This window comes from Canis lupus, chromosome 9, assembly GCF_011100685.1.
Source record: "Canis lupus familiaris isolate Mischka breed German Shepherd chromosome 9, alternate assembly UU_Cfam_GSD_1.0, whole genome shotgun sequence".
In the NCBI taxonomy this organism is placed as follows: Eukaryota; Metazoa; Chordata; class Mammalia; order Carnivora; family Canidae; genus Canis; species Canis lupus.
This window is the reverse complement of record NC_049230.1, coordinates 33,079,196-33,104,899: the sequence shown is the minus strand read 5'-3', so window position 1 is coordinate 33,104,899 and position 25,704 is coordinate 33,079,196. Positions and strand designations below refer to the sequence as shown.

The 25,704-nt window shown below is 46.9% G+C and overlaps 1 protein-coding gene and 1 long non-coding RNA gene across 8 annotated transcripts in view; one reads left to right on the top strand and one right to left on the bottom strand.

Annotated features, from left to right (window-relative positions):
• The window catches only part of LOC111097407, a 27,854-nt gene extending 4,255 nt beyond the window's left edge, over positions 1-23,599 (bottom strand). For 2 of the 4 annotated variants that reach the window (XR_005364595.1, XR_005364597.1), the window contains exons 1-7: positions 22,675-23,599; positions 20,796-20,965; positions 12,407-12,515; positions 11,137-11,356; positions 7,020-8,588; positions 5,453-6,786; positions 501-2,926 (exon numbers count right to left, since the gene is read on the bottom strand). This is a non-coding gene — a long non-coding RNA (uncharacterized LOC111097407). Of the gene's footprint in view, positions 1-500; positions 2,927-5,452; positions 6,787-7,019; positions 8,589-9,383; positions 10,745-11,136; positions 11,357-12,406; positions 12,516-20,795; positions 20,966-22,674 lie in introns of those variants that run through there. The other 2 variants (XR_005364596.1, XR_005364598.1) reach the window with 2 other exon arrangements.
• Positions 1-25,704, top strand: part of MTMR4 (myotubularin related protein 4) — a 26,392-nt gene extending 688 nt beyond the window's left edge. Inside the window, exons 1-19 of one of the 4 annotated variants that reach the window (XM_038547894.1) lie at positions 82-198; positions 1,373-1,411; positions 5,042-5,131; positions 5,486-5,602; positions 6,131-6,213; positions 8,221-8,381; positions 8,498-8,594; positions 8,772-8,885; positions 9,991-10,187; positions 10,437-10,565; positions 11,009-11,120; positions 11,611-11,806; positions 12,037-12,222; positions 12,312-12,482; positions 12,620-12,774; positions 19,583-20,981; positions 22,744-22,854; positions 23,087-23,175; positions 23,393-23,570. In XM_038547894.1, the coding sequence (XP_038403822.1) occupies positions 1,409-1,411; positions 5,042-5,131; positions 5,486-5,602; positions 6,131-6,213; positions 8,221-8,381; positions 8,498-8,594; positions 8,772-8,885; positions 9,991-10,187; positions 10,437-10,565; positions 11,009-11,120; positions 11,611-11,806; positions 12,037-12,222; positions 12,312-12,482; positions 12,620-12,774; positions 19,583-20,981; positions 22,744-22,854; positions 23,087-23,175; positions 23,393-23,570 (3,588 nt within the window). In that variant the 5' untranslated portion in view covers positions 82-198; positions 1,373-1,408. Of the gene's footprint in view, positions 1-81; positions 199-941; positions 1,011-1,372; positions 1,412-3,590; positions 3,636-5,041; positions 5,132-5,485; positions 5,603-6,130; positions 6,214-8,220; positions 8,382-8,497; positions 8,595-8,771; positions 8,886-9,990; positions 10,188-10,436; positions 10,566-11,008; positions 11,121-11,610; positions 11,807-12,036; positions 12,223-12,311; positions 12,483-12,619; positions 12,775-19,582; positions 20,982-22,743; positions 22,855-23,086; positions 23,176-23,392 lie in introns of those variants that run through there. The other 3 variants (XM_038547896.1, XM_038547895.1, XM_038547893.1) reach the window with 3 other exon arrangements.

The window sequence follows — 25,704 nt, the reverse complement described above, 5'->3', positions numbered from 1 at the left end:
GAAGAGTGAGGGCGGCGGCTGCGTGGCGGGGGCAGGGAGGGACTTGGTGTGGCTATTGGCCAGGGCGGGCACAGACCAGAGATACGATTGGTTGGGGAAAGAGGCACTGTGGTGGGGTCGAAGCTGCGCGGCCTCGGCAGCTGGGGAGACGGAAGTGGTGAGAGCGCGGCCTCGGAGGGTCGGGCGGACGCCGCCTGGGTGAGTCACCGTGCCCCGTGCACTGCCAGTCTGGGAACCGCAACGACCGCATCTTGCCCCGCCCCTCCTCAGCCCCTCCGGCTTACATGGGCCCCGCCCTCTGTCATTCGGGGCCCCGCCTCCGAATCTTTAGGCTCCGCCTCTAGAACCTGGACACCTGGGCTCTCCTGCCAGCCTGGCCCGCCCCCCGGGACCAGATCCCCTTGGTCCGGGAGCCCTGGGCATCCCAGGCCTGGTCCTTGTCCCTCCTTCCCTCTTTCCATTTCCCTGAGGCTGCGTGCCAGTGGGCGGTGAGGTAGCACCTTTGGTCTGCTTTTTGCTGGCTCCCCCGCGAGGAAGGGTGGGCTGTGATCAGGAAGGCAGGAAGGCCGGCAGGACCACAGATGGAAGCTTTTATCCCCGCAGCCTTCTGCAGGGCGCTGCTGGACCGTTCCTGAGCTCGGATAGCGGGCATGAGGGAAAGTGTCAGTAAAACCTGGGCCTGGCTTCCTAAGTGGGCCAAGGAGGCCTATCCTGAATTTCTGTTGCTTGGGCCCAACTGACAGGTATTGTTCTGAGGCCTGGGCTGGCCTGATACTGTCACTGTAGTGTGGCCTCCTCCCACATACCTGCTTCCCACTTGGTGTCATATACGTTCAACAGGACCTATTCAGTCCTGCTGCCCAAAGGCATTCTGCTCACAGGTTGTGGTTCCCTCCCTCTTGTCCTCTGCTCTGGACTCTGCCCCCAGTAAACAGGTCAGGTGGGTGCTACTCCCAGACTTAGAGGCTGGCAGAGCATTCCTGTGGATTCATGTCCCTCCAAGGCCAGAAGTAAGTCCTGGTTGGGCAGCCTCTCTTTTCAGAGTTGGCAGTCTTGCTTTCCCCAAAAAAACAGTGTTTGGAGTGTTCTTCTCTTTCTGGTCTGGAAATCAGGACTCTTTGAGTTCTGAATAATCTTGGATGACACTCATTCCTGCCCCAGAACTTTGTGGCCGACTCCATGCCCTGCAGAATTACTTGTTGCCTTCTTCCCATGTAGCTCACATTGCCTCTGTCTGGCATGGGGACTTGTGGAGAGGCTGGATTCTCTGTGAAATTCTCTGTAGAGGTTAGGAGTAGATGTGTGTCCTTTGCTGATTCTAAGGTAATGTTAATGGTGCTCTTTAATCTTATGTTTCTCTGTTTTCTTATAGTAAGAAGCAGGCAGCCAGGACCCTCACCACAGTAGAATGGTGAGTATTCTCTTTCTTCAGACCCTTGTGATTTCTGTAATCTTTCTTTCTCTGTGAAGCTGCCCTGCCCCTCCTGGACCTTGAGCTCCATGCTACTCTGTTCAGCCTCTAAATAAGTTCATCTGTCCTGGAAATAAATTAGGGTTTCTTTAGATTGCAAAACACCAACCAGTATACAGCATTGGGACAGGAAGCCTCTGGAAGTCTTTTCTTGCACGTGCTATGTATGCCATACCTTCCTGATACTCCCACTGGCTCTCTTAACCTTTCATAATGGCCCTTCTCTTGCTTTTTTTGGGGGGTCCCTGGTGGAAGCTCTCTGCTCTGGTCTGGAAAACCAGGCCTCCTTTATCTCAAGATTTTCCTACTTCCCAGTGGGCTTCTTGAATGTTGTTGGTGCTGTATCAGGAGTGACTCCACCAAAACAGTGAGGCTTCTCCAGCTCTAAGATACCGCTTCTTTTAAGCTACTGCACTCAATACCTCACTGGATATATAGCAGGATAGCAGCCTCAAGGTGCCCAGAATATCAACTGGGTTGGTACAGGGGATGGGAATGAGGGGGATAATGATTCTGTCCACCTTCTGAAATACCATTCTGTCACCTCAGGTGAATTCAGGGAACTCCTTACTTAACCCCCGAGAACTAGGAGGAGGAAGCAGTGAGAGAAAAAGAGAGTGGAGAGTTGCAGGCCCTGGCCCATACCAGGCCCTTGCTCTGGCTGTATCTTTTCCGTTTCTTCATGTGTCGCTTGTGCAGGTTAAGGAATTCAGTTGGTGAGAGGACTCTCTCCTTCCTTCCATAGGCATGTGGGGATGTGGTTCTGGTCTTGTCCTAGAAAGCCTCCTGGTCTTGGTCCCCACCAACTGGTGGCCGCTTTCCTTTTTCTCCTCTGCGACACTCCAAAAAGACCATGGGCTTCCTTGTTAGCCTACTCTAATTTTGAATCCTCGCATCACCGCTTAAATAGCTTAGGTAAATTGTATATTTTCTTTCTGTGCCTGACCTTTCACCAGCAAAAAAGGATAAAGCTTAATTCTTGGGGAGTTGAAAGATTTTAGTGATGTAATGTTTGAAACATGTCTGGCTCATAGTAGATGCTTAATACAAAGTCAGGTTTTCTCCTATATCCCCTTGTCCCCCAAAGCCCTGGTTTCTGAAAGTTTCCAGGCATACGAAGCATGGGGTTCCAACCAGTTCCTTCTGTGACTCTTGGTGATACTTTGAGCCTCACTGCTCCTTATTCCTTGGCCCTCTACCGTACCCCCTCTATACCCTACTCTTGGGTTTCGGGTTTTGTTTTTGCATAGCTCCATAGTTTTAGTTTTCTCTTTCTCAGCCTAAAAAAATTATTCTCCAAGAAAGATGTTCTTACCCAGACATCAGAGGATGTGAAACAAGGGGAAGATGGAGCTGACGGAGTAGGGTTGGGTGGGGGCCTTGGAATAAAAACACTCAGAGAACTCCCCTTTCAGGAGTGTGGAGCGACCAAGCTGGCAAAGACCAGTGTCCGATCTACGGGGCAAAAAAAGGAGTGAATTTAGTGACGTCAAGGGGTTGGAGGATAAGGACACTGATGGACAGGGGTATGGTGGGTGGTGGTTTTGTAGGGAAGGGAGGAAGCCTTGAAACTGTAGGTGAGCTTTACCTTGGGAATTCGGAACAGGTACTGGGGGAACTCAGAGTGGGGAGGGCATGGGGACAGGGTGTGAAAAGGGAGTTGTGGGATGGCTCACCCGGGAAATATGGGAAATGAAAAGATGTAGGAGGTCTTGCCTTACCCTCTCACGCGGTCTGGGGGCAGTCCCACAGCGTCCCCGGAGGACGCCCTCGCACCGGGTGGAGGGGCCGCGAGGAGGGAGGAGTCTGGAGCCGTGGGCGGGGCCGCGAGATCCGCCCCACACCCCCGCCCTCCCCGTGCGGCCTGGGGCGCTCCCCTCGCCTGGCTCCCCTCCCTTCCGCGCTCGTGCCTGAGGGCGGAGCCGGGCTCGCTCCATTGTGGAGAGGAGGGGAGAGGCGCGCGGGAGTCGCGCCGAGGCCCCGCAGCCAGGGATCTCGACTCCTGGCCGCCGCGGCTGCACCTGGCGGGCCCCGCAGCCGGGATGCGGCGGGCGCCCGGCACTGGCGGGCAGCGCAGCGGCTCCGGGGACATGTGCGCTGGCCCAGACCGCCCGCGACCATGAGCCTGACCGCCCGCGTCTCCTGCTCCATGCTCAGCTGCTTCGTAAGTGTTGGCCTGGCCGGCGGGGGCCCCGGGGGGTCCCAGTGCTTGCTGCACCCGCAGCCCCGCCCAGGGCCAGCCCTTGCGATTCCGAATTTTAGCCCATCCCCCTTCCCATTGCCCCTGCCAGGCAGCCGAGGGGGAATTCCCTTTTCTTTCTTGAACTTGCTTTCATCTTCGGGTGCCGGGGATGATGGAAAGCCCGGGGTGGAAATTCTGTGACCCATCTTGGCCCCGCCGCCGCTGCCCTTGACTGCAGATCTCCAGGCCCCGCCCTGCAGGGGTACATCCCTTTCCCTCCGCCTCTCCATCTTGGTCCCACCCGCCGCATCCTTGCTGGGGGATGTGGGATGTGGCTGCTCAGGGATGTTAGGGGGCCAGCTGGCTAGCACGGGATGTCTGAGCTGTTTCCCTGGCTCCAGTCCCCTCCCCCTTCCAGCACTCCATACCTCACCTGACACGCCAGTCTTTTCTCCTTGACTGTCCCCCAGACAGCCTCTCTTCTCCATCTTCCCTGCCTCTGCAGGGCTCCGTACCTCTGCATCATTCCCAGCCCTCCCCTCCTCCCCCCTCTGGCTTCGTGCTCCTTCCCAGCTTCCCCCATCTGTCCTCTCCTGTTCCCACCCCTCCCTCCTTACCCCACCCTCACCACCCCCGTAGCTGGCTGCCAGGCCTCCTCTCTCTCCCCTGGCCTTCCTTGGGTCTCCTGGCTTCTCCCAGGCCCGTAGGATCCCCTCTTCACCCCTTCCTGGTGGTTGGGAGAGGAGTTACTTCTGCTTGCTATGGGTATTCCTTAGGAATTCCCCTCTCATCAGCAGGCAGGGCAGGTTGCTTGGCAGGTGATAGGGGCTCTTTAGCAGTGTGAACCTAACTGGAGGATAAGCTCGGGTTCCAAAACACATCCTCCTTTTGAAAGCATCCATGAAGGCCCTCTAGAGGCATGGGACTGAATCCCCCAACCCACTCCTCTTTGTCTCCTTCACCTATCCGATTGGAGTGTCTGTGGCCTTCGGTGCCTGCTTTCCCTCCTGTCTATAAGCAACATCTATACCTGGTTCCTTTTTCTCAGGGCAGCACTTCCTATTCCCACTTCTGTCTTACCCTCACTTTTTTTTTTTTTTTTTCTTTTTCTTAGTTTTCTCTCTTCCTCCATTTGGGAAATTTTGGGTCTATTTAGTTCTGCTGCTGTTTGACGAATACAGATTCCCAGTTCCTCTTTGGCTTAATAGGCTTCAGTACCCCCTCCACCTCACCCTCCTACCAAGCCTGGCCTCTTGTCCATCCTTTGGTGACCAAACCTTTATAAGTGTGTGTGGTGTGTATGTAGGTTTATTGAGGGGAGGGGAGCAGAATGAGGTCTAATGGGCCAAGTGGAGCCTGATGACTTAGGCCTGAAGCCTTCCCCACAGGGTGAGGAGGGGCCCCCCAGCCTGGAGTACATCCAAGCCAAGGATCTGTTCCCCCCCAAGGAACTAGTGAAAGAGGAGGAGAATCTGCAGGTAAGGAGGAGTTGGGGGCCCAGGGTGGGTGGAGCTCTCTGCTCAGTTAAAAACACCTTTCCCTCCCTCCCTTCAAACAACATCTCCAAGGGATCTAGTACTGGGGCTTTGGCTTCCTGTTTCCGGGTCTCTAGAGGGAGGGGAATCTGTGTATGTGCATTATGGAGCCTTTGGCCCCAGGGAAGGAAAGGCAGCTTTCCTGTACGGCTGTTGCCTGGTGCCGCTACCGTGGAGAGGACTCTTCTGTTTTTCCTTGGCCCAACTTTTCCAGTGGGCATCCCACAGGTCAAGGTTGGGGAGGGGGATGGAGGGGTGACTTACTTCTGGACTGAAGGTCCCTCTGCCCCTCGACAGGTGCCCTTTGCAGTGCTGCAGGGTGAGGGAGTGGAGTTCCTGGGCCGGGCAGCCGATGCCCTAATTGCCATCTCCAACTACCGGCTGCATATCAAGTTCAAAGATTCTGTCATCAACGTGAGTTCCCGTCTTGTTCTCCCACACCCAAGGCAGAATCCCTGCCTGGTTCACAAGTGTGAGTGCTCCAGTGCTGGACTTGATCATGTCTCCAAAAAGTTGGGGTGCCCTTCTTTTCAATAACTTTTCATTTTCCTGCTTCCTTCTCCTAGCTATAGGTCTTTCTGCCTCTCTTATTCTTCCTTCTCCTCTTCTCTCTTTCCCTCACTCTGTTGCTCACCCTTGTAAGGGGTATAGCGGCATTGTTGGAAGAGTGCCAGTTCCCAACTGTGTGACCTTGGTTCGGTCACCCAACTGAGGCTCTATTTCCTCCCTCATAATTTGGTGTGAAAATATCTGCTCTGCAGGTTTCTCATGATTATTATTTAAGGTCGCATATGTAGAGGACCCAGCACAGTTATCAGGCGCTTAACTGGCCCTCAGTAAATGTTGGTTTCCTTCCTCATATTGCTGCATCAGCATCTAGGCTGAGGTGGGCATGAGTGATGAGAGTGGGGATCTGAGCTTTAGTTTGCCTTTCCTCTGAAGGTCCCCCTCCGGATGATTGACAGCGTCGAGAGCCGTGATATGTTCCAGTTGCACATTGCCTGCAAGGACTCCAAAGTGGTGAGGTGAGAATAGTGTGGATGGACTCACATCCTCTGGCCCTAGTCTTACCCGGACCTCTCTGATATAGGGTTTTTCTGGAGCAAGAAGAAAAAATACTGCTTCCCTTTCCCAATTTGGGAGAAAATATAGAAGCCCTGTCTAGGTTGGGAGGTCAATTTTACTAACCCACAGTATCTTGACCTGAGTAAATGCGGATAAAGCAGAGCTCGTGGAGTTATCATAGGGCTTAAATTGGATAATGAATGTGAATGCACCTAGGATTGGCATAGAGCACTCACATTATTGTTGGTTCATTTATTAATTCACTTAACATTTATTGAGCAGTCTACTCTATGGCAGACTGTTATAGGCACTGGGGATACAGCAAGAACTAATAGAAAAATTTCCTGTCTTCATGGAGCTTATATTCCAATGGGTAGATGGCAGCAGTAAATAATGAGTAAAATATGTTAAATGATAGTAAGTGTAAAGGTGAAAAATAAAGCAGGAAGGGGGATATGGAGTGCTATGGGGGTAAAGGTTGTAGCTCTAAACAATAGTATCAGAGAAGATTGCACTGACATTTGAGTCAAGACCTGAAGTGAGGGATCCCTGGGTGGCGCAGCGGTTTAGCGCCTGCCTTTGGCCCAGGGCGCGATCCTGGAGACCCAGGATCGAATCCCACATCAGGCTCCCGGTGCATGGAGCCTGCTTCTCCCTCTGCCTGTGTCTCTGCCTCTCTCTCTCTCTCTCTCTGTGACTATCATAAATAAATAAAAAAAAAAAATTAAAAAAAAAATTTAAAAAAAAAAAAAAAAAAAAAAAAGACCTGAAGTGACCATGTGGTATTTGAGTGAAGAGGGTGCCAGACAGAAAGAATAGTGAGTGCAAAGGCCCTGAGGTAGGTGTTATGCCTAGTGTATTAGAAGAATAGCAAAGTGGCTAGTGTAGCTGGAGTGGAGTGCAGGTAGGTTATAAGATCTGAGAGGTAAGGGGGATGTCAGGGTGTCATAATGACAGGATTTTACTTTGAGGGAAATGAGAAACCACTGCAGGGTTTTCAGCAAAGGAGAGATATGATCTGATTAATGTTTTATAGAATCCCTCTGGCTGCTATATTGAGAATAGATACAAGGGGTTCAGGCGCAAAGACAAGGGCAAAAGCAGAAGGAATAGTTAAGAAGCTATTGTAGTTAGCCAAGTGAGAGAACACGGTGGCCTGGCTAGGGTTCAGATTGGTGGAAGTGTTTAGATTTTTGAAGGTAGAGATGACAGGATTTGCTGACAGATTGGATATGAGAGAAAGAAGAGTCTGGAATGACTCCAAAGAACATTAAAAGAGTGTCCACCTTAGAGTCTGTCATGTACTTGGGTCTGTAGGGATTCAGAAGGAGAATCGCACTGGTCTTCCCTTCAAGGAGGTTGAGGTCTGGTTGCTAAAGGAAGATTCAACAGTGACAATTTGCTATGGAAAAACTTAGTTTAATGCTCTAAGCATATTAAGAATCAGGGAGGAAGGGGTCTGTAAAATGGAGTGGGCTGGGAAGGCTTCAAGGAAGAGGCGGTTCAGAGTATCAGTAGGATGTGGTTTGGCCCAGAGGAGGCGTTATCAAGTGGAGTGAAAAAATAGGGAGTCCGGAATGGTGTGAAAAGGACTTCCTGCCTGAAGCAGGAGTCATGAGAAAACATGGAGTAGCAGACATTCAGGGATGTGTAGCAGAGTTTAGATCTGATATAAGAAATGGTAGTGCCCCTTTAGAAGGGACAAGTATGTCCCAAGGACTAGAGTTCTTGGGAAAACAGTTGTCCAAAGGTAAGTTCTCTTGGGTGTTGGCCAGTGTCCCTGGCCCTCCCCAGGGACTCCATGCCTTACCTCCTGTTTTATTTATTTATTTTTTATTATTATTTTTTCTTACCTCCTGTTTTAAAGCAAGCCTCTCCCCGCAGCCTTCTTGTGGCCTTGTTTTTGACCCTCATGGCCCCAATGGAAACCTGCCTCTTGTCTCACTCTGTGGCTTCTTGCCTGGCAGGTGCCACTTCTCTACCTTCAAGCAGTGCCAAGAGTGGCTCTCACGGCTAAGCCGGGCCACGGCAAGACCTGCCAAGCCTGAAGACCTCTTTGCCTTCGCCTACCATGCCTGGTGCCTGGGCCTGACTGAGGAGGACCAGCATACCCACCTGTGTCAGCCAGGTAAGGCCAGGCTGTTTTATTTGGGAGACTTCATCTCTCTTGGTTCTTAACCCTCTTCCACCCATGGACATGGTGCACTTGGATGCTGACAGGCAGGCATGGGGACTGTGTTGCAGGAGAGCACATACGATGTCGGCAGGAGGCTGAGCTCACGAGGATGGGCTTTGATCTGCAGAATGTCTGGAGAGTCTCCCACATCAACAGCAACTACAAGTGAGAGGGCAGGGGGTGGAGAACCAAAATACCAATCCAGACTTAGACCTTGCGGGGCATAGGCCCTGGTTCTGTAAGATAGGATTCCTGGTCTCTCTTCCCACAAAGCCATCCCTGGGGATCTTGTTATTACAAGTCTTGGATCACACTTGGTGACCCCATCTGGTTTCTCCGCAGATTGTGCCCCAGTTACCCCCAGAAGCTGCTGGTTCCTGTGTGGATCACAGACAAAGAGCTGGAGAACGTAGCTACCTTCCGCTCCTGGAAGCGGATCCCTGTGGTTGTGTATAGGTGAGGGGTAGGGGATAGGAAGTAGGGAGGACACTTTTTATGCAATAATAGTCAGAAGTGGAGATTTTGCCTGGTTGACTGGGAATTGACATCCTGCAGGAAATGAAATAATTTCAAATCAAAAACTGCCACAGCTTTTTTCTTTTAAAGATGAGGCTTTGGGAGATCACTTTACTTTTTTTTGGAGAATGTGTGTGTGTGTGTGTGTGTGTGTAAAATGTTGCATTAACGTGTGTACAATGTTGTGTGTGTAAATTGTTGCATTAGAGCAAGGATTGGCAAACGATTGCCTGTGAACCAAATCCAGCCTGTTTTATGTACAGCGCCTAGTGCTATGAATGGTTTTTACATTTTAAAAAATTTAATTAATTTAATTAATTAATTTTTTTAAAGATTTTTATTTATTCATGAGAGAGAGAGAGAGGCAGAGATACAGGCAGAGAGGGAGAAGCAGGCTCCATGCAGGGAGCCTGACACGGGACTCGATCCTGGGTCTCCAGGATTAGGCCCTGGGCTGAAGGTGGCACTAAACCACTGAGCCACCCGGGCTGCCTGGTTTTTACATTTTTAAAGGGTTAGTTTTTTGGTTTTTGTTTTTAAACCAAGAAGAAAGAAGAATGTGTGACAGTGACATGTGAAGCTGAACATTAATTGTTTCTTTACTGAAAAAGCTTGCCAATCCCCTGCACTAGAACATTGTAGCTAAAATAGTGTGAGACAGACAGTAGCTACGGGGTTTGGAGCTGTTCTGCCCTGGGCTAAGGCTTGTTCTCCTGCTGGGTGTCTGTACCTGGAGCAGGTGTTGTGCAGATTTAAGAAGTCAGGGTCACCTTGGCAACACAGAGATCATTTGAGAAATGTGTAAACTATAAACTTTGTAAACTTTGTTTACAAAGACAGAACTTTGTAAACTATAAAGCCCTCTAGATATGTCAAGGGCTTTTGGTTGTTATTATTGTGACCTGGGTGAGCTGGTAGCCCCTGTTGGCTCTGGAGATCTTGGTCTGGCCTCCTGAGGCCTTGGTAGTAGGCCTGGGGCGGGGGTGGGGTGGGGTGGAGGGGGCTGCAAATGGCGAGGGCATGATGGTTTCTTCCATTTTGTCAGACACCTACGCAATGGAGCTGCAATCGCCCGCTGCAGCCAACCTGAGATCAGCTGGTGGGGCTGGCGCAATGCTGATGATGAGTACCTGGTCACGTCCATCGCTAAAGCCTGTGCTCTGGACCCGGGGACAAGGGCCACTGGGGGCCCCCTCAGCACTGGGAATAGTGATGCCAGTGAGGCATGTGACACTGACTTCGGTAAGGTATTGAGGGTGGTGCGGGCCCCCTGGAGAGCAGGTTCCCTCCTTGGCCTCATTGGCTTTCAGAGAGCCCCCAGTGAGAGGATGGGAAGAAGATGACTTAGGGTGCCAGTGTCTCTGCCCTTTGGGAGGCTGTGGGGGGACGAGGATCTCCAGTTGTAAGTTCTTTTCTTTAGAAAGAGAATGTTCCAGGGCAGGGTGAGGCTGGGCTGGCTGACCCAGGGTCTATTCCCTGCTGTGTGTTTAGATTCCTCCTTGACTGCATGTTCTGGAGTGGAGAGCACAGCAGCCACCCAGAAGTTGCTGATCCTGGATGCTCGATCCTACACAGCGGCAGTGGCCAACCGGGCCAAGGGTGGAGGCTGTGAGTGCGAAGGTATCGCCATTAGCCCAGTGTCTGTAACCTGTCTGTGCTCTCGGTAGCTTGAGTGAGGAAGGGCCCGGGGGCAATTTGCATAGTGGAAAGAGCCAAACAAACTTGGCTTAGAATCAGGACTCTGCCACTTAACTATTGATGACTCCTTTGCTTGATCTGTCCAAATATTATTGTCTTATCTGTAGAATGGGGATGATAATAAAAATTATGGGCATAGCGCAGCTACTATATATTGAGAGCTTACTATATGTCCTCATTACTGGTAGTACCGTGACTATCATTTGTCAGTAATATCCTTATTATTGTTAGTGTATGGCACCTGAGCATCCAGAGCAAAGTGGTCTGCCCTGCTTGGGAAGCCTGGCTCACAGGGACCACTCTTGTCCTGGATGCTTGTTTCTAGGACATGTTCTTACGCTGTACCCTCCTCTGTATGTCTACAGAATACTACCCGAATTGTGAGGTCGTGTTCATGGGAATGGCCAACATCCATGCCATCCGGAACAGCTTCCAGTACCTCCGGGCTGTGTGTAGCCAGATGCCTGATCCCAGCAAGTAAGGTGGTCCCTACCTGCCCCCAGTTCCATCTTCACTCGTCTTGTCTTCACGCAGTTCTTCTAGTTCTTACAAGAGGAGATAGGGAGATGGGAAGTGTGGAGGTACAGGAGACCTGAGGGCCTGTTGCAGTGGGCCAGTTCTAAGAGCACTTCTTCTGCTTCTCAGCCAGCACTTTGGAATAGCCACAGTACACTGAGTTTCTTTGGTTTGTCCTACCTAAAGAACACAGAGAACTGGGGAAAGAAAGGATGGCTCAATGTACATGCGATGCTTCCCATTCCTCGCTCAGTCCTCAGTCTCTTGAGTGCCTCAGGTCTTGTCTTCTTTACCTTCCTGCCAGATATCTCCTGGCAGAAAGGCCATGGCTGGACCTCCTGGCTTCAGCCCTCACTAGGGACATCATTAGGAGAGGCTGGCTGTGGGTGGTAGAGAGACCATTGGAGCCTTAGCGCCCTTGGGGACAGACTCAATTTCTGCTCTCGTGTAGCTGGTTGTCGGCCCTGGAGAGCACCAAATGGCTGCAGCACTTGTCGGTGATGCTCAAGGCAGCTGTGCTTGTGGCTAATACCGTAGACCGGGAAGGCCGGCCTGTGCTCGTGCACTGCTCTGACGGCTGGGACCGGACGCCACAAATCGTTGCCCTGGCCAAAATATTGCTGGACCCATACTACAGGACGCTGGAGGTATTGAATGGAGTTGGGTGGGAAAGAACAGAGGGAAAGGAGGTGGGGAAGGTGTTGGGCCCTCAGAATCGGTCTTGGGGATCTTTCAGTAGGGGACATTGGTGGCTTTGAGTCTTCTAGCATCAGTTCTGCCCTCCTCTGAAGCTACCAGCTCTCTGCTTTGGGCATCCCCTAGGGAGTAGCACGCTAGCCTTTCCAGAAAGGCCCTATACTTATCCCCTTTTCTGCAGGGCTTCCAAGTTTTAGTAGAGTCTGACTGGCTGGATTTTGGTCACAAGTTTGGAGATCGCTGCGGCCACCAGGAGAATGCAGAGGACCAAAATGAGCAATGCCCTGTGTTCTTGCAGTGGCTTGATTCTGTTCATCAGTTGCTCAAGCAGTTTCCCTGCCTGTTTGAGTTTAATGAAGCATTCCTGGTGAGTTCTGAAGCCTGTGACCAGGGTCGGGGTGGGGGCGGAGGAAGGCGGCCCAGGCTCCCAGGTGCAAACTGTACTTGGCCCTCTAGGTAAAACTGGTGCAGCACACATACTCCTGCCTCTATGGCACATTCTTGGCCAACAACCCCTGTGAACGAGAGAAGCGCAACATCTATAAGCGGACCTGCTCTGTGTGGGCTCTCCTGCGAGCTGGCAATAAGAACTTTCATAACTTCCTCTACACACCAGGCTCAGACATGGTAAGTCTTGTCCTGTAGGTGCTGCTTGGAGACCTGCAGGGAGAATGGGCTGAATCAGTGGGAGAGAAGGCAGGCTTAGAGAAGGAAGAGGGACCTGGAACAGCTCACAAGACACTAGCACGGGGCTGCTTCCCTAGGTCCTGCATCCTGTGTGTCACGTCCGGGCCCTGCACCTCTGGACAGCTGTTTATTTGCCAGCATCATCTCCATGTACACTTGGGGAGGAGACCATGGATCTTTACCTTTCCCCGGTGGCTCAGAGCCAGGAGTTTTCTGGTCGCTCTCTGGACAGGTAAGAAGAGTCCTTCTTGCTCTCTCCTCCTCTCCACCAGGAAGGCAATGGTTGCTTTGTGCCTAACCTAATATTCTCCATCTTTTATGAGATATTTAAAGACTTTTTTTTTTTTTTAGATTTTGTTTATTTATTCATGACAGATATATATATATATATATATAGAGAGAGAGAGAGAGAGAGAGGGAGAGAGGGAGAGAGAGAGAGGCAGAGACACAGGCAGAGGGAGAAGCAGGCTCCATGCCGGGAGCCCGACACGGGATTCGATCCCGGGACTCCAGGATCATGTCCTGAGCCAAAGGCAGCAGGTGCTGAACTGCTGAGCCACCCAGGGATCCCCTTTTATCAGATATTTAAAAGCAACTTCTTGCCTCAGTTGAAGGAGAAACTTGGCTCAGGACTTGTGCACTCTGTGTGTTTTCAAGGTCCTCTCTTAAGATAAGATTGGTTACCTTCTTTTCTGGAGCTGCTATCCTATGTGTCATAGCCAGCAGGGGAGAGGAGAACAAAATAGAAAGGACTATTTCAGGAAGGTTTGTGGGAAGGTTTGATTTAGGTATACTGATAGAAGACATTGGGGTACTTGACTATCTTAGTAGTGACCTTTGCTATGTGCACCAATAGCTTCCAGAAGCATCTGATTCTCAGGGAAGTGGGTTCCCAGAAGGGGGTGGCCTTCATATTCTCCCTCAGAAAAACACCAGAATTGAAAGGCAGACATAAAAATTAATCTTCTGACTAATATTTGGGGGTATTAGAATGAGTATTGGTTAAAGAGTAATGCATGTTCCTATTTTTAAAAAGGCTGAACAATGTAAAAGTAGAAAATGAAAGTCTGGGGTGCTTGGGTGGCTGAGTGGTTGAGCATATGCCTTTGGCTCAGGTCCTGAGGTCCTGAGATTGAGTCCCATATCAGGCTCCCTGTAGGGAGCCTGCTGCTCCCTCTACCTATGTCTCTGCCTCTTTCTCTGTATCTCTCATGAATAAATAAATAAAATCTTAAAAAAAAAAAAAAACCCACAAAACCAAAGAAAATGAAAGCCCTCCCTCTCAAATCCTTGTCCCCATAGGCATCCATTGCTAACATTTTGGTGCCTGTCCTTCTAGATGTTTATCGCTACATAGATATAGCCACACTGTCACACTCTCGTGTAGAAGCATTTTTGGGGCATCTGGGTGGCTCTGTTGGTTGAACTTCCGACTCTTGATTTCAGCTCAGGTCATAATCTCAGGGTCATGGGGTCGAGCCCTGCATTGGGCTCTGTATTCAGTAGGAAGTCTGCTTGAGATTCTCTTTCTCTCTCCTTCTGCCCCTTCCCTCCATGCTTGCTCATTCTCTCTCTCTCTCAAATAAATAGATAAATCTTAAAAAAAGAAACATTTGTAAGATACAAAAACAATCATATTTTGCATACTGTTCTGCAAGTTGTTTTTCCCATGTTGTAATAGGCTGTCACCCCCTAAAGCACATATAAACCTGTTTTATTGCTTTAGTGGCTGCATTTAACAGTCTAAAATCAGAGTGTAGTGTAGCATAATTTATGTAACCAGTTTCCTATTGCTAATTTAGGTGATTTCTGGCTTTTTACAAATATCATTATTGGGAATGCTATAATTAACATCCTTAATTATATGTATGTTCTTAAAAACAATTGTGGTAAAATACATATAATATTTACTATCTGAACCATTTTTAAGTATATAGTTCACTAGTATTACCTTATATGTGTATCTTTGCATTTGTGTTAATACTTTTTTTTTTTTTAATTTTTATTTACTTATGATAGTCACAGAGAGAGAGAGAGGCAGAAACACAGGCAGAGGGAGAAGCAGGCTCCATGCACCGGGAGCCAAACCGCTGCGCCACCCAGGGATCCCTGTGTTAATACTTTTGCCAGATAAATTCCTAGAAATGAAAGTTAAAGGGATAGGTACATTTCAAATTTCGATCTTTGTTTATTGGTGGAAGATTCTTAAAGTTAAAATATAACTTAAATTGTTAGTTAAGGGGATCCCTGGGTGGCTCAGTGGTTTAGTGCCTGCCTTTGGCCCAGAGTGCGATCCTGGAGTCCCGGGATCGAGTCCCGCATCGGGCTCCCGGCATGGAGCCTGCTTCTCCCTCCTCCTGTGTCTCTGCCTCTCTCTCTGTGTGTGTCTATGACGAATAAATAAATAAATAAATCTTAAACAAAATTTGTTGGTTAAATATTATAAAGGATAACAAAAACCCACCCCTCTAAATTATTGGTTTTAGAATGTTGAGTCCATGGTCAAGGGCTCACGGATAGGCTTCAGGAATTCTGTGATTTTCTTCTTTCCTAAACTATGCAGAATTTGGGTACAGGTTCGTAAGTTTACTTTTCCAGGGAGAGGGTCCAGAACTTATCAAATTCTCAGTACATTCTATCACGTATTTAAAAATCACTCCCTTAAATTAGTATCTAATTTTTCCCATTTAAAAAAAATATTTTATTTATTTATTTAAGAGGGAGAGAGAGAGCATGAGCCAGGCAAGGGGCATTGGGAGAGGGAGAAGCACAGCACAGCAGGGAGTCCAATGTGGGACTTGATCCTAGGACCACAGTCAAGCTGAAGTCAGATACTTAACCGACTGAGCCACCCAGGTGCCCCTAATATCTAATATTTCAATTCAGTAAATGTTTCTTTAATACCTATTAGTTGCCTAATACTGTACAAGTTTGTGGGCGATACCAAAGAAATAGAAGATATTGATCCTATTTAGGATACTTTTTTTTTTTAAGATTTTATTTATTTATTCATGAGAGACACAGAGAGAGAGAGAGGTGGAGACACAGGCAGAGGGCTGTAGAGCCCGACGTGGGACTCTACCCCGGGTCTCCAGGGTCACACCCTGGGCCAAAGGCGGTGCTAAGCCGCAGAGCCACCCGGGCTGCCCTATATAGGATACTTTTAAAAAGCTGTAATAAGACAGATATAGGACAACTAGAGATCAGTTCTAAGCATCTAAGCAAATAAGAATATGTGTAGTTCAAAGCTATTGGGAGAAATGAGAATTTAGAAGGAGGTCATTTGGTGACTGTTTACTTAGAGAAGTTTTCTTTCTTTCTTTCTTTTTTTTTTAAGATTTTATTTATTTATTCATGACACACACACACACAGAAAGAGAGGCAGAGACACAAGGCAGAGGGAGAAGGAGTCTCCATGCAGGGAACCTCATGTGGGACTCGATCCCAGGTCTCCAGGATCACACCTTGGGCTGAAGGTGGCGCTAAACCGCTGAGCCACCCGAGCTGCCCACTTAGAGAAGTTTTCATGGAAGACCTGGCAGGAGCCTTGGCTACTTGTGTCTTTAGCATCTGGCTCAGGGCCTGGCACATAATAGGTGCTTTAGTAAATAAATGCTTAAATGAACAAACGAATGGAATGAAGGGAGTTGTGAGCTTGGTAACAAGGTAGTGGAGAGGGGTCCAAAGGAATTTGATAGGGGCACCTGGTGGCTCAGTCAATTAACCATCTGCCTTCAGCTCAAGTCTTGATCCTGGGATGGAGCCCCACATCAGACTTCCTGCTCCGCGGGGAGTCTGCTTCTCCCTTTCCTTCTGCCCCCCACTCGTGCACTCTCTTTCTCTCTCAAAATAAATTAAAAAATCTTTAAAACAAAACAAAACAATTGGTTGCATGAAAGATAGTTTTTTTTTTTAAATTTTTACTTATTTATGATAGTCACAGAGAGAGAGAGAGAGAGACAGAGACACAGGCAGAGGGAGAAGCAGGCTCCATGCACTGGGAGCCCGCTGTGGGACTTGATCCCGGGCCTCCGGGATCGCGCCCTGGGCCAAAGGCAGGCGCCAAACCGCTGCGCCACCCGGGGATCCCGAAAGATAGTTTTAAGAGCAAAAGTACCTCTCCAGAGCTGGGAGGGACTAGAAAGGGGCCATTTTGAGGAATAGAAATGAATACAGGATAGTTCATTGAAGGCTTAAATATTACCCTGAGTTTATTTTGATTCACTTGTCAATAGTAATGCACTGTAGGAAGTCATTGTGACCTGGTGACAATGGGATTTCTGGAGAATGAGTCAGTGAGGTGGGTAGTTGGAAGCACAGAGATCAGCCAACACTGTTGTAATTTAGATAGAAGAGTTTGGAAAAGAGAAAGGATTAAAATCGGAGACTTTATAGAGAAGGCATTAGCAGATTATGGAGTGACTGAATGTGGGAGGAGTGTAGAAGTGTAGAGTAGAGGGTGCCTGTCAAAGACAGGTCCTAAGTCTCTGAGTTTAGAAACTAGGTGGATATTAGTACCAACTGAAAGACATTGGGAAGTTGAGAAGACAAGTCAGTTTGGGCAGGAGGAGAAGATACAGGCAGGTTGCGATTGATATATTATCAAAGGCTATAGGCCTTTGGAGAGTTGGATGGAGATAGATTTGGGGGACCAAGTAGTATGCAAAATAAAAAAAAGCTTTAACAGCTCACCTGACTTAACCTTTGGTTCTCTCTTTCCCTAGATCAAAAATGTCCTGCCCTTTTTAATTTTTCCATTGAAGTCCCAACACACACACACACACACACACACACACACAAAAAGAAGTCCCAACACAGTCTGCTATCCTCAGCTCAAATCCTACTCTCTCTATGTAGCCTTCCCTGACCATCCTAGCTGGATGGGTTGTCTTTGTTCTAATCTCCTCAGGCATTATTTTCTCTACCAGCATTATTATTATTATTATTATTTTAAAAGATTTTATTTATTTATTTTAGAGAGAGGGAGAGAGAACATATGTGAACAGAGGGATGGGCAGAGGGAGAGAGAGAATCTCAGGCCGACTCTGCACTTATTGTGGAGCCCAACAGAGGGCTCCAACCCATGACCCTGGGATCGTGACCTAAACCTAAACCAAGAGTCAGTTGCTTAACCAACTGAGCCACCCAAGTGCCCCTCTGCCAGAATTATTGATTAATTTTTTTGTGCAGGTAGGAATCAGCTGTGGAGGATGGCAGGTTGTTGATATTGTTGAATTTGGGTCAAGAATACATGGGAAGTCTTTATATTTTTCTACTTTTGTATGTCTGAAAGTTTCCATAATAAAAAAGTAAAACAAAAACCCAAGTTAGCTGTGGGTACTTTTTAAATATACAGATATCTGGTTCTCACTCTTCACCATTCTTATTCACAGGTCTTAGATGGGCCTGATTGTTTGTAGATCTAGAAGACTTATAGGAGCCCCTAATGTATACCAAACATTGAACCCTACTGATCTGTTTCATTCAGTTGATACCTAGCAGTGGACACTTGATGTTAGATTTTAAGCTCGTTTATTCATTTCTCAAATTGTTTGGGGGGATCCCTGGGTGGCTCAGCAGTTTAGTGCCTGTCTTCGGCCCAGGGCATGATCCTGGAGTCCCAGGATCAAGTCCCACATTGGGCTCCCTGCATGGAGCCTGCTTCTCCCTCTGCCTGTGTCTCTCATGAATAAATAAATAAAATCTTTAAAAAAAAATTGTTTGATTGGTGCTAGGGATTCAAATCAGAGACAGAGCTGCCCTCAAGGCACTTTCATAGCAGGAGATAAACAAGTAAACAGGAAGTACAACAATATGGGAAGTACTGAGCAATGTGCTTTGCAGTGGATTATTTTGTTTAATCTTCACGATGGCTTTAAGAGGTAGGTACCATTACCTGAGGGAACTAGGCTTAGAGAAGTTAAGGTTGCATAGTTAAAAATTTGCCAGGCTGGGATTTGAGCCCGGGCTATGGGACTCCAGAGACTATAATCAGCACCATTGCTATTGCCTTCCTGGAATTTCATACAAAACAAACAAACAAATAAATAATCAAAATTGATCCCAAAAGTAAAATCACACATAAAAATATTTAAAAAACATATTAAGTTTCAAAAGCCAAACACTTAAAAAATCAGCTGTATTTTAACTCAAACTTTGAGGGATTTTTCTGTATGGGTGGAACTGACCAAAGCATCTGGAAATAGGAGTCTAGTTAAGTCTCCACTGTTACCTGGCAAGTTTCCCTGAAGCATTCATTGTTCTAAGGACTTTTGAAATGTGTTAAAAATCAGACATTCTTGAAAATGTCTGTTACCCGTTTGGTGTGCATGAATGCCTCTAGAACGCCTGAGTGCTTTATCCTAGGGGAAGTTTCCATGGTGACTTAGGACTCCAAACATACACTGCTGCTAAGTTGGTTGTAAAAGGCTGTCTTGGTTACTACTGTGAGGAAGGGATCATTTATAATAAAGAAAGGAGTAAAAATGACAAGTTGTGAGTGTAGTCTTAGTAAGTTGGTTGTAGGCCGCCTGTAGTTTGAATCCTCATAGCATCTCTATAAGGTATAATTTATGATAATCATTTTATAGGGGAGGAAATCACGTCTAGAAGGTTAAATAATTTACCTGTAGCTGTACGGCTAATCAGTATCAGAACCAATATCATCTAGCTCCAAAACTTTTCCTTCCTACTGTGTGTGACAGAGGCAGTTGGTTGTGAGATTTATGATTCAGGTGTAGTCCTGGTTGGTATTGCAGATATAGAGGGCATTGAAATAATGGGAGTGGTTGAGATTGTCCAGGGAGATTGTGTAGGGTGAGGACTGATAAAAGCTGGGGATGGATCCTGGGTTCTGGAGGACAGAGCTCATGTCCTTCGCTTTTTGCACAGTAAACTTGTTGCAGTGAACATTGGTTCTTTGTAATCTAAAATGTGATTTCTTATGAACTCTGGCTTTGATGTTGCTTTGATGGTCTGATTCTATATATTGGAGATGGCTCCCATTTACTGACCTGGAGATGTTGTGTTTGTCATTCCAGATTACCTAAAACCAGATCTATGGATGATCTGCTTTCTGCCTGTGACACAAGCAGCCCCCTGACCCGCACGTCCAGTGACCCTAACCTCAATAACCACTGTCAGGAGACCAGAGTAGGCCTGGAGCCCTGGCATAGCAATCCTGAGGGATCAGAGACCTTTGTGGAATCTGGGATAGGAGGTCCTCAGCAGACCGTAGGAGAAATAGGTCTTCCTTCCTCTCTGCCCAGCAGCCAGAAAGACTACTTGAGCAATAAACCTTTCAAGAGTCATGGAAGCTGTTCTCCAAGTTACAAACTGCTTAGTACTGCAGTGCCCCAGGGAATGAAGAGTAACGTCTCTGATCCTGAGATCAAAGTCCTAGAAGAGACTAAGGAACCAGCTCCAGACCCTCCTGCCTCCAATGAGCTGAGTAGGACTTTAGATGGCACGGAGGAGCCACCTGAACATTGTCCTGAAAAAGAAGCTGTCAGTACACTCTCTGAAGTTGTTTCCAACAAATGTAATGGAGTTTGTGATTTTCCCGAGTCTTCCCAGGACTCCCTTACTGGTGCCCCCCAGCGGGCCTTGCTAGATTCCATGCTAGGTGTGCCCTTCAGATGCGTTCCAGATCACAGTCTGGGCACCCTTTGCAGCCCACTGAGTGCTACCTGCCAAACTCCTCCAGAGCCAAGCACTGACTTCCTCAGCCAGGATCCCCCAGGGTCTGTGGCAAGTATCTCCCACCAGGAACAGCCTAGTTCTGTGCCAGAGCTGATTCATAGGGAGGAATACACTGGCAAAAGAGGGAATAATAGGAATGGGCAGTTATTGGAAAATCCTCGCTTTGGCAAAGTGCCATTGGAATTGACCCGAAAGCCAATTTCTCAGAGCCAGATCAGTGAGTTCTCTTTTTTAGGATCCAACTGGGACAGCTTCCAAGGGATGGTGACTTCATTCCCAAGTGGGGAGACCACTCCTCGGCGGCTGCTTTCCTATGGCTGTTGTAGCAAGAGGTCAAACAACAAGCAAGTGCGGGCAACAGGGCCCTGCTTTGGGGGCCAGTGGGCTCAGAGAGAAGGGGTGAAGTCACCAGTCTGTTCTAGTCATTCCAATGGACACTGTACTGGTCCAGGAGGAAAAAACAACCGGATGTGGTTTTCCAGTCATCCAAAGCAGGTCTCCGGCACAAAGCCTGTTCCACTGAGCTGCCCTTCTCCAGTGCCTCCTCTTTACCTGGATGATGATGGACTCCCCTTTCCCACGGATGTGATCCAGCATAGATTACGGCAAATTGAAGCAGGGTACAAGCAAGAGGTGGAGCAGCTACGTCGACAAGTGCGTGAGCTTCAGATGAGGCTGGATATCCGTCACTGCTGTGCCCCTCCAGCAGAGCCCCCTATGGACTATGAGGATGATTTTGTAAGTATTCACTACTGCTGTCCATCCATTTGTTTATTTATCCAGCCTTCCATCCACTCAACATTTATTCATTGGGTACTTGCTATGTGGCACTGTGTTAGGTGGTCGGGCTATAGGATGAAGGACATAGTCTCTGCTTTCAAGGAGCTCACAGTGTATTGGGAGAGATAAGCAGACAACTAGAATGATGTTCTTAGGTGTTACCATGGAAGTAAGTATCAGGTATTGGGGGCTGGGGTGGAGTGAAGGCTTTCCTGAGAAGAAAAGTTTGAGTTGAGTGCTGAAGAATTTGTTATTTTTCACTAGGTAGACAGTGAAAAGGAAATACGATTCTCAAAAGCATGGAGGCAATAAGTACTCCAATGGGATGGCTTGGACGAAGGGGTAGGGGTTTGTGTGTGTGTGTGTGTGTGTGTGTGTGTGTGTGTGTACACGTGCATGTACAGATGTGCTGGGACCATTAGGGAGGGAGTTGGGTAGTGAGGCAGGAGCTTATATTGGAGAAGTAGACAGGGATTGGAAAGGTCAGCTTGAGATCCCTTCTTGTTCTACCCTCAAGGCAGCAGAATTTTTGGCCACTATCATGATCAGAATTGTATTTTAATAATACTCCCCTAGCAATAATGTGTCAAGTGGATAAGGCAGTTGAAACCTAGGTTGGGAGGCTGGTTAAAATGTTTTGGAATAATCCAAGTGAGAAATGATGAGGACTGTCTAGGCTTCACTGTGTTGGGAGCCCTACAGTTTGGGCACAGAATTCTTGGGGAGCTTCTAGGAGTCACCTTCTTGGCCACAATATCCTATCATCAACACAGATACTTCCCTTCCTCCTGTTAAGACATTCCCACTTGCCTGCCGCTCACTTGCTGGGATGAGATGGTCAGGGCTAACAACTTACTATTCAGGGGTAATGGTTTAAAACAGGAGTCAGTGAACTCTCTTTGATAAGGGGCCATATATTAAATACTTTAGACTTTGTTGGACATACAGTCTCTGTCCCACCTGTTTGACTCTGCTGTTACAGTATAAAAGTAGCCAAAAACATACATCAGTAAATAAGTGTGGTTGTCTTCCAATATACCTTGATTACAAAAAAGGCAGTGGGCTAGATTTGGCCTGTGGGCCATAGTTTGTGAACCCTGGTTTAGAATGTAATGAGAAATATCGCCACACTGTGATAAAGTATATTGGTTAAGAGCATGGATCTGAAGGCAAAGTTCAAGTTGACCCTTGAACAACTCAGGGGTTAAGGTGCTGACCTCTTGTGTAGTCAAAAATCCACATATAACTTTAACTTAACCACAGGTAGCCTACTGTTGACCAGAAGCATTACTGATAATACAGTCAATTAACATATATTTTGTATGTTAGATATATTGTATGCAGTATTCTTATAGTAAAGTAAGCTGGAAAAAAGAAAATGTTATTAAGAAAATTATAAGAAAGAAAAAAATCCATAGTAATGTACTGTATTTCTTGAAAAGTATCTGCACCCAAGTGGACCCATGCAATTCAAACCTGTGTTGTTCAAGGATCAACTGTACTAGGTTTAAATTTCAGGCTTATTACTATCTCTTGACTTTCTCAGGGCTTAGTTTCCTTATTTGTAAAATAGGGATGATAATAATAGTACACATCATAAGATTCTTGGGACGAATTAAAGTTCATGCATGTAATGTACTTAGAATAGTACCTGATGCACAGTAAACAGTAAATGTTAGTGATGGTGAAGATGGTGCTGAGATCTTTGCCTTTTCTTCAGACATGTTTGAAGGAGTCAGATGGCAGTGATATTGAAGATTTTGGCTCTGATCACAGTGAGGACTGCCTTTCTGAAGCAAGCTGGGAACCTGTTGATAAGAAAGAGACTGAGGTATGTGCAGGCGAATGCATACTTACATGAAGCATCGAGTCCTCATATTTCTCAGAGACGAGTGGCACGCTATAGATGAAGCTCTCTCCTAGATGAATGTCTTTTTAGACAAGTAGTGGCCAAGTAGAAAGACAGATCTTGTTGATGTCTCCTGGGATGCTTTCCTTGCTGCAGTGTTGCGCTTCCACTTGGTTGACAAGGACCTGGAATTTTTCCTTGTGCCTTCTGTTAGGTGACTCGCTGGGTTCCAGACCATATGGCATCACATTGCTATAACTGTGACTGTGAATTCTGGTTGGCCAAACGAAGACACCACTGCAGGTAAGATGTTCTGTATGATTCTGTATGGCTCATAAAGCAGTGACATACACGTATGTAAGCTAAACTGAGTTAATCTGAAAACGGATATATCTTTATCAGGATAATTTTTTTGTTTTCGTCCAACTTTTCTCTTTATTATTCATGTAAGGCCTTTGCAAGTGTTATTTCTTCTCAGTACACAGGCATTTCTGATGAACTCTTCTTTGTGCTTTGGCAGAAATTGTGGGAATGTGTTTTGTGCTGGCTGCTGCCACCTGAAGTTGCCCATTCCTGATCAACAACTCTATGACCCAGTTCTCGTCTGTAACTCATGTTACGAACACATCCAAGTATCTCGTGCCAGGGAACTCATGAGCCAACATCTGAAGAAACCCATTGCTACAGCTTCCAGCTGAATGCCAGAGGAGATGACCTGTCCAATTTTAGCAGGTTTGAAGGGAGGATCTGCTTCAGGTGTAGTTTTGAAGGTTCCTTGGTGTGGTGGCTCATGAAATCACAGAGCTCAAAGATACCGTCTTGAGAAATCCTCCTTGGTACCATGAGACTGGAGCAGAGGAATTCCAATTTGGCAGGAGGTCTTAACTGGTGAGACCCTCACCTTGGGGTAATGGTCCTGGATCCAGACCCAGAGTCTGGAAGCTTCATTTGAGTTGGTGACTCCCGCTTTTCTCCTGGGGGGGGATGGGGTGGGGGGTATGTGTGTCACAAGATGATGATTTCATAAATACTGCCTGATGATGTGTGCCCCAAACAGCAATAGAAAGGCATATGTATAACCAAACTCCAAGTGATAAACAGATCCATCTCTCTTCCACCTTGAAAAAAAGCAGATTCTAGTATATAAGATAGGAATTCCTATCCTATTTGAAATGAACTATATCCTGTTCCTCTGTGCTCTGTATCTGTGCATGAAGGCTCAGTCTTTAGAGGCACTCCCTCTAGTTGCAGTAGTTCTGTCTTTCTGTGGAGTTTGGGTTAAAGATTGGTTCAGTAAGTGGAGGTTTTGCTGTATTTTTCACTTGGCTCATTAGCCAGCATCAGTGAATATTCAGTTTAGAGGGACAGTTCCTAAGGAGTGAGACACTTTTGGGAGCAGAGGAAAACTCTGCTTATGTTCAGTCCGGGCAAAAATCAGTTATTTTGAGCTGTGAAGGCAGTAGTCGTGGTTACTCAGTGGCAGCTCTTGAGGTATGCACTGTGAGAAATGAGAAGGGAAAAGCAGAAATGATCCTTGTCAAATATTTTCTGATTGTGCCCTGCTCTTTGCGCCTGACTTTTCCTAGTTGTCCTGGTGCTAACACAGGAGTTACACCTTGATCCTCTCCTGGCATGAAAATAAAACAATGGTTTTTTTGTTGTTATTGTTCCACGGCCCACTTCCCTCATGTTGTCTTTCCCTTGGCTGCTGCCTCCTCTGGGTCACACTGCTTCTTATCCTGAACACTTGACACCTCAAGGGTAGAATTTAGCATTTGGTTTTTACCTCCTAGAATATGCTGTTTGGTATGTGAGGGTTTCAGTACAAATGCTGCTGTCTATTTCTGTGCACTTAACAATGGAACCCAAACAGAAGAGAATAAAGCCTTGATACCAAAATTGGGGGAGAAGATGTGTCCATTTGGACCAAACATTGTTTTTCTTTGTTTTGTTTCATCTTAATATGTACCAGTGGCACTTAACCAAAAGATACAGTGATATAGCCATGTACTGTGGTTGGGACAGATATAGTCTCCTTGACCTGTAATGAAACCACTAGTATTTCCTTTATACATTTTCCTTAATCCATTGGTGTATAAAAGGTAAATTACACTTAGGCTTATCCTGTTTTAAAACTATGGTAGCTGTCTGTCTAACTGCTACTTTAATGTTGCTTCCTAGAAAAAAAAAATTCATTTGAAAATAAAGAGGATCTGCATTTAGAACAAGAATTGTTACTTGTCCTGACCTTTCCTTCAGTCCTACAGAGAAGCATCTGTGCTTTTATACTTGTCATGGATGTAACCTAAAAAGTTTTGGCGTATTTAGGTCAGCCTAGCAGAACTTTTTTTTTTTTTTTTTTGTTTAAATGGAGTTGAATAATGGAGATTTGTGTCTGGGAAATTCCTGAGATCATTGAAAAAGTAACAAACTATTCCTTGTCTCTGATACATAAAATTCTCCTAAGCATTTTCTCAATCATTAAAATTTACTGCCAGTTTCGAGTGGCTTTTTAATTAACTTGACTTTCATTGCACCTCACTCTGCCCATTTTCAGGGGGAGTAGGATTGGTAACATTTGAGGAGACTGTATCTTGTCTACTTTGTGTGGCTGTTTTGAGGGACTGTCCCATCAGTAAACATACTGCATGGCCTTGGAGAGAGACTCTGGGCTCGTGGCTCAGAGGTATTCATCAAATACTCCTTTCAGAGCTCTTGTGGGTGTAAGTGACATGATGTGGCCAAAAATCCAAACTGTGCAGTTGCGTTGTGACAAACATGCAATGTGCTGTAAAAACTCAATACAATTTAAATAAAATCTCTATATTAGTG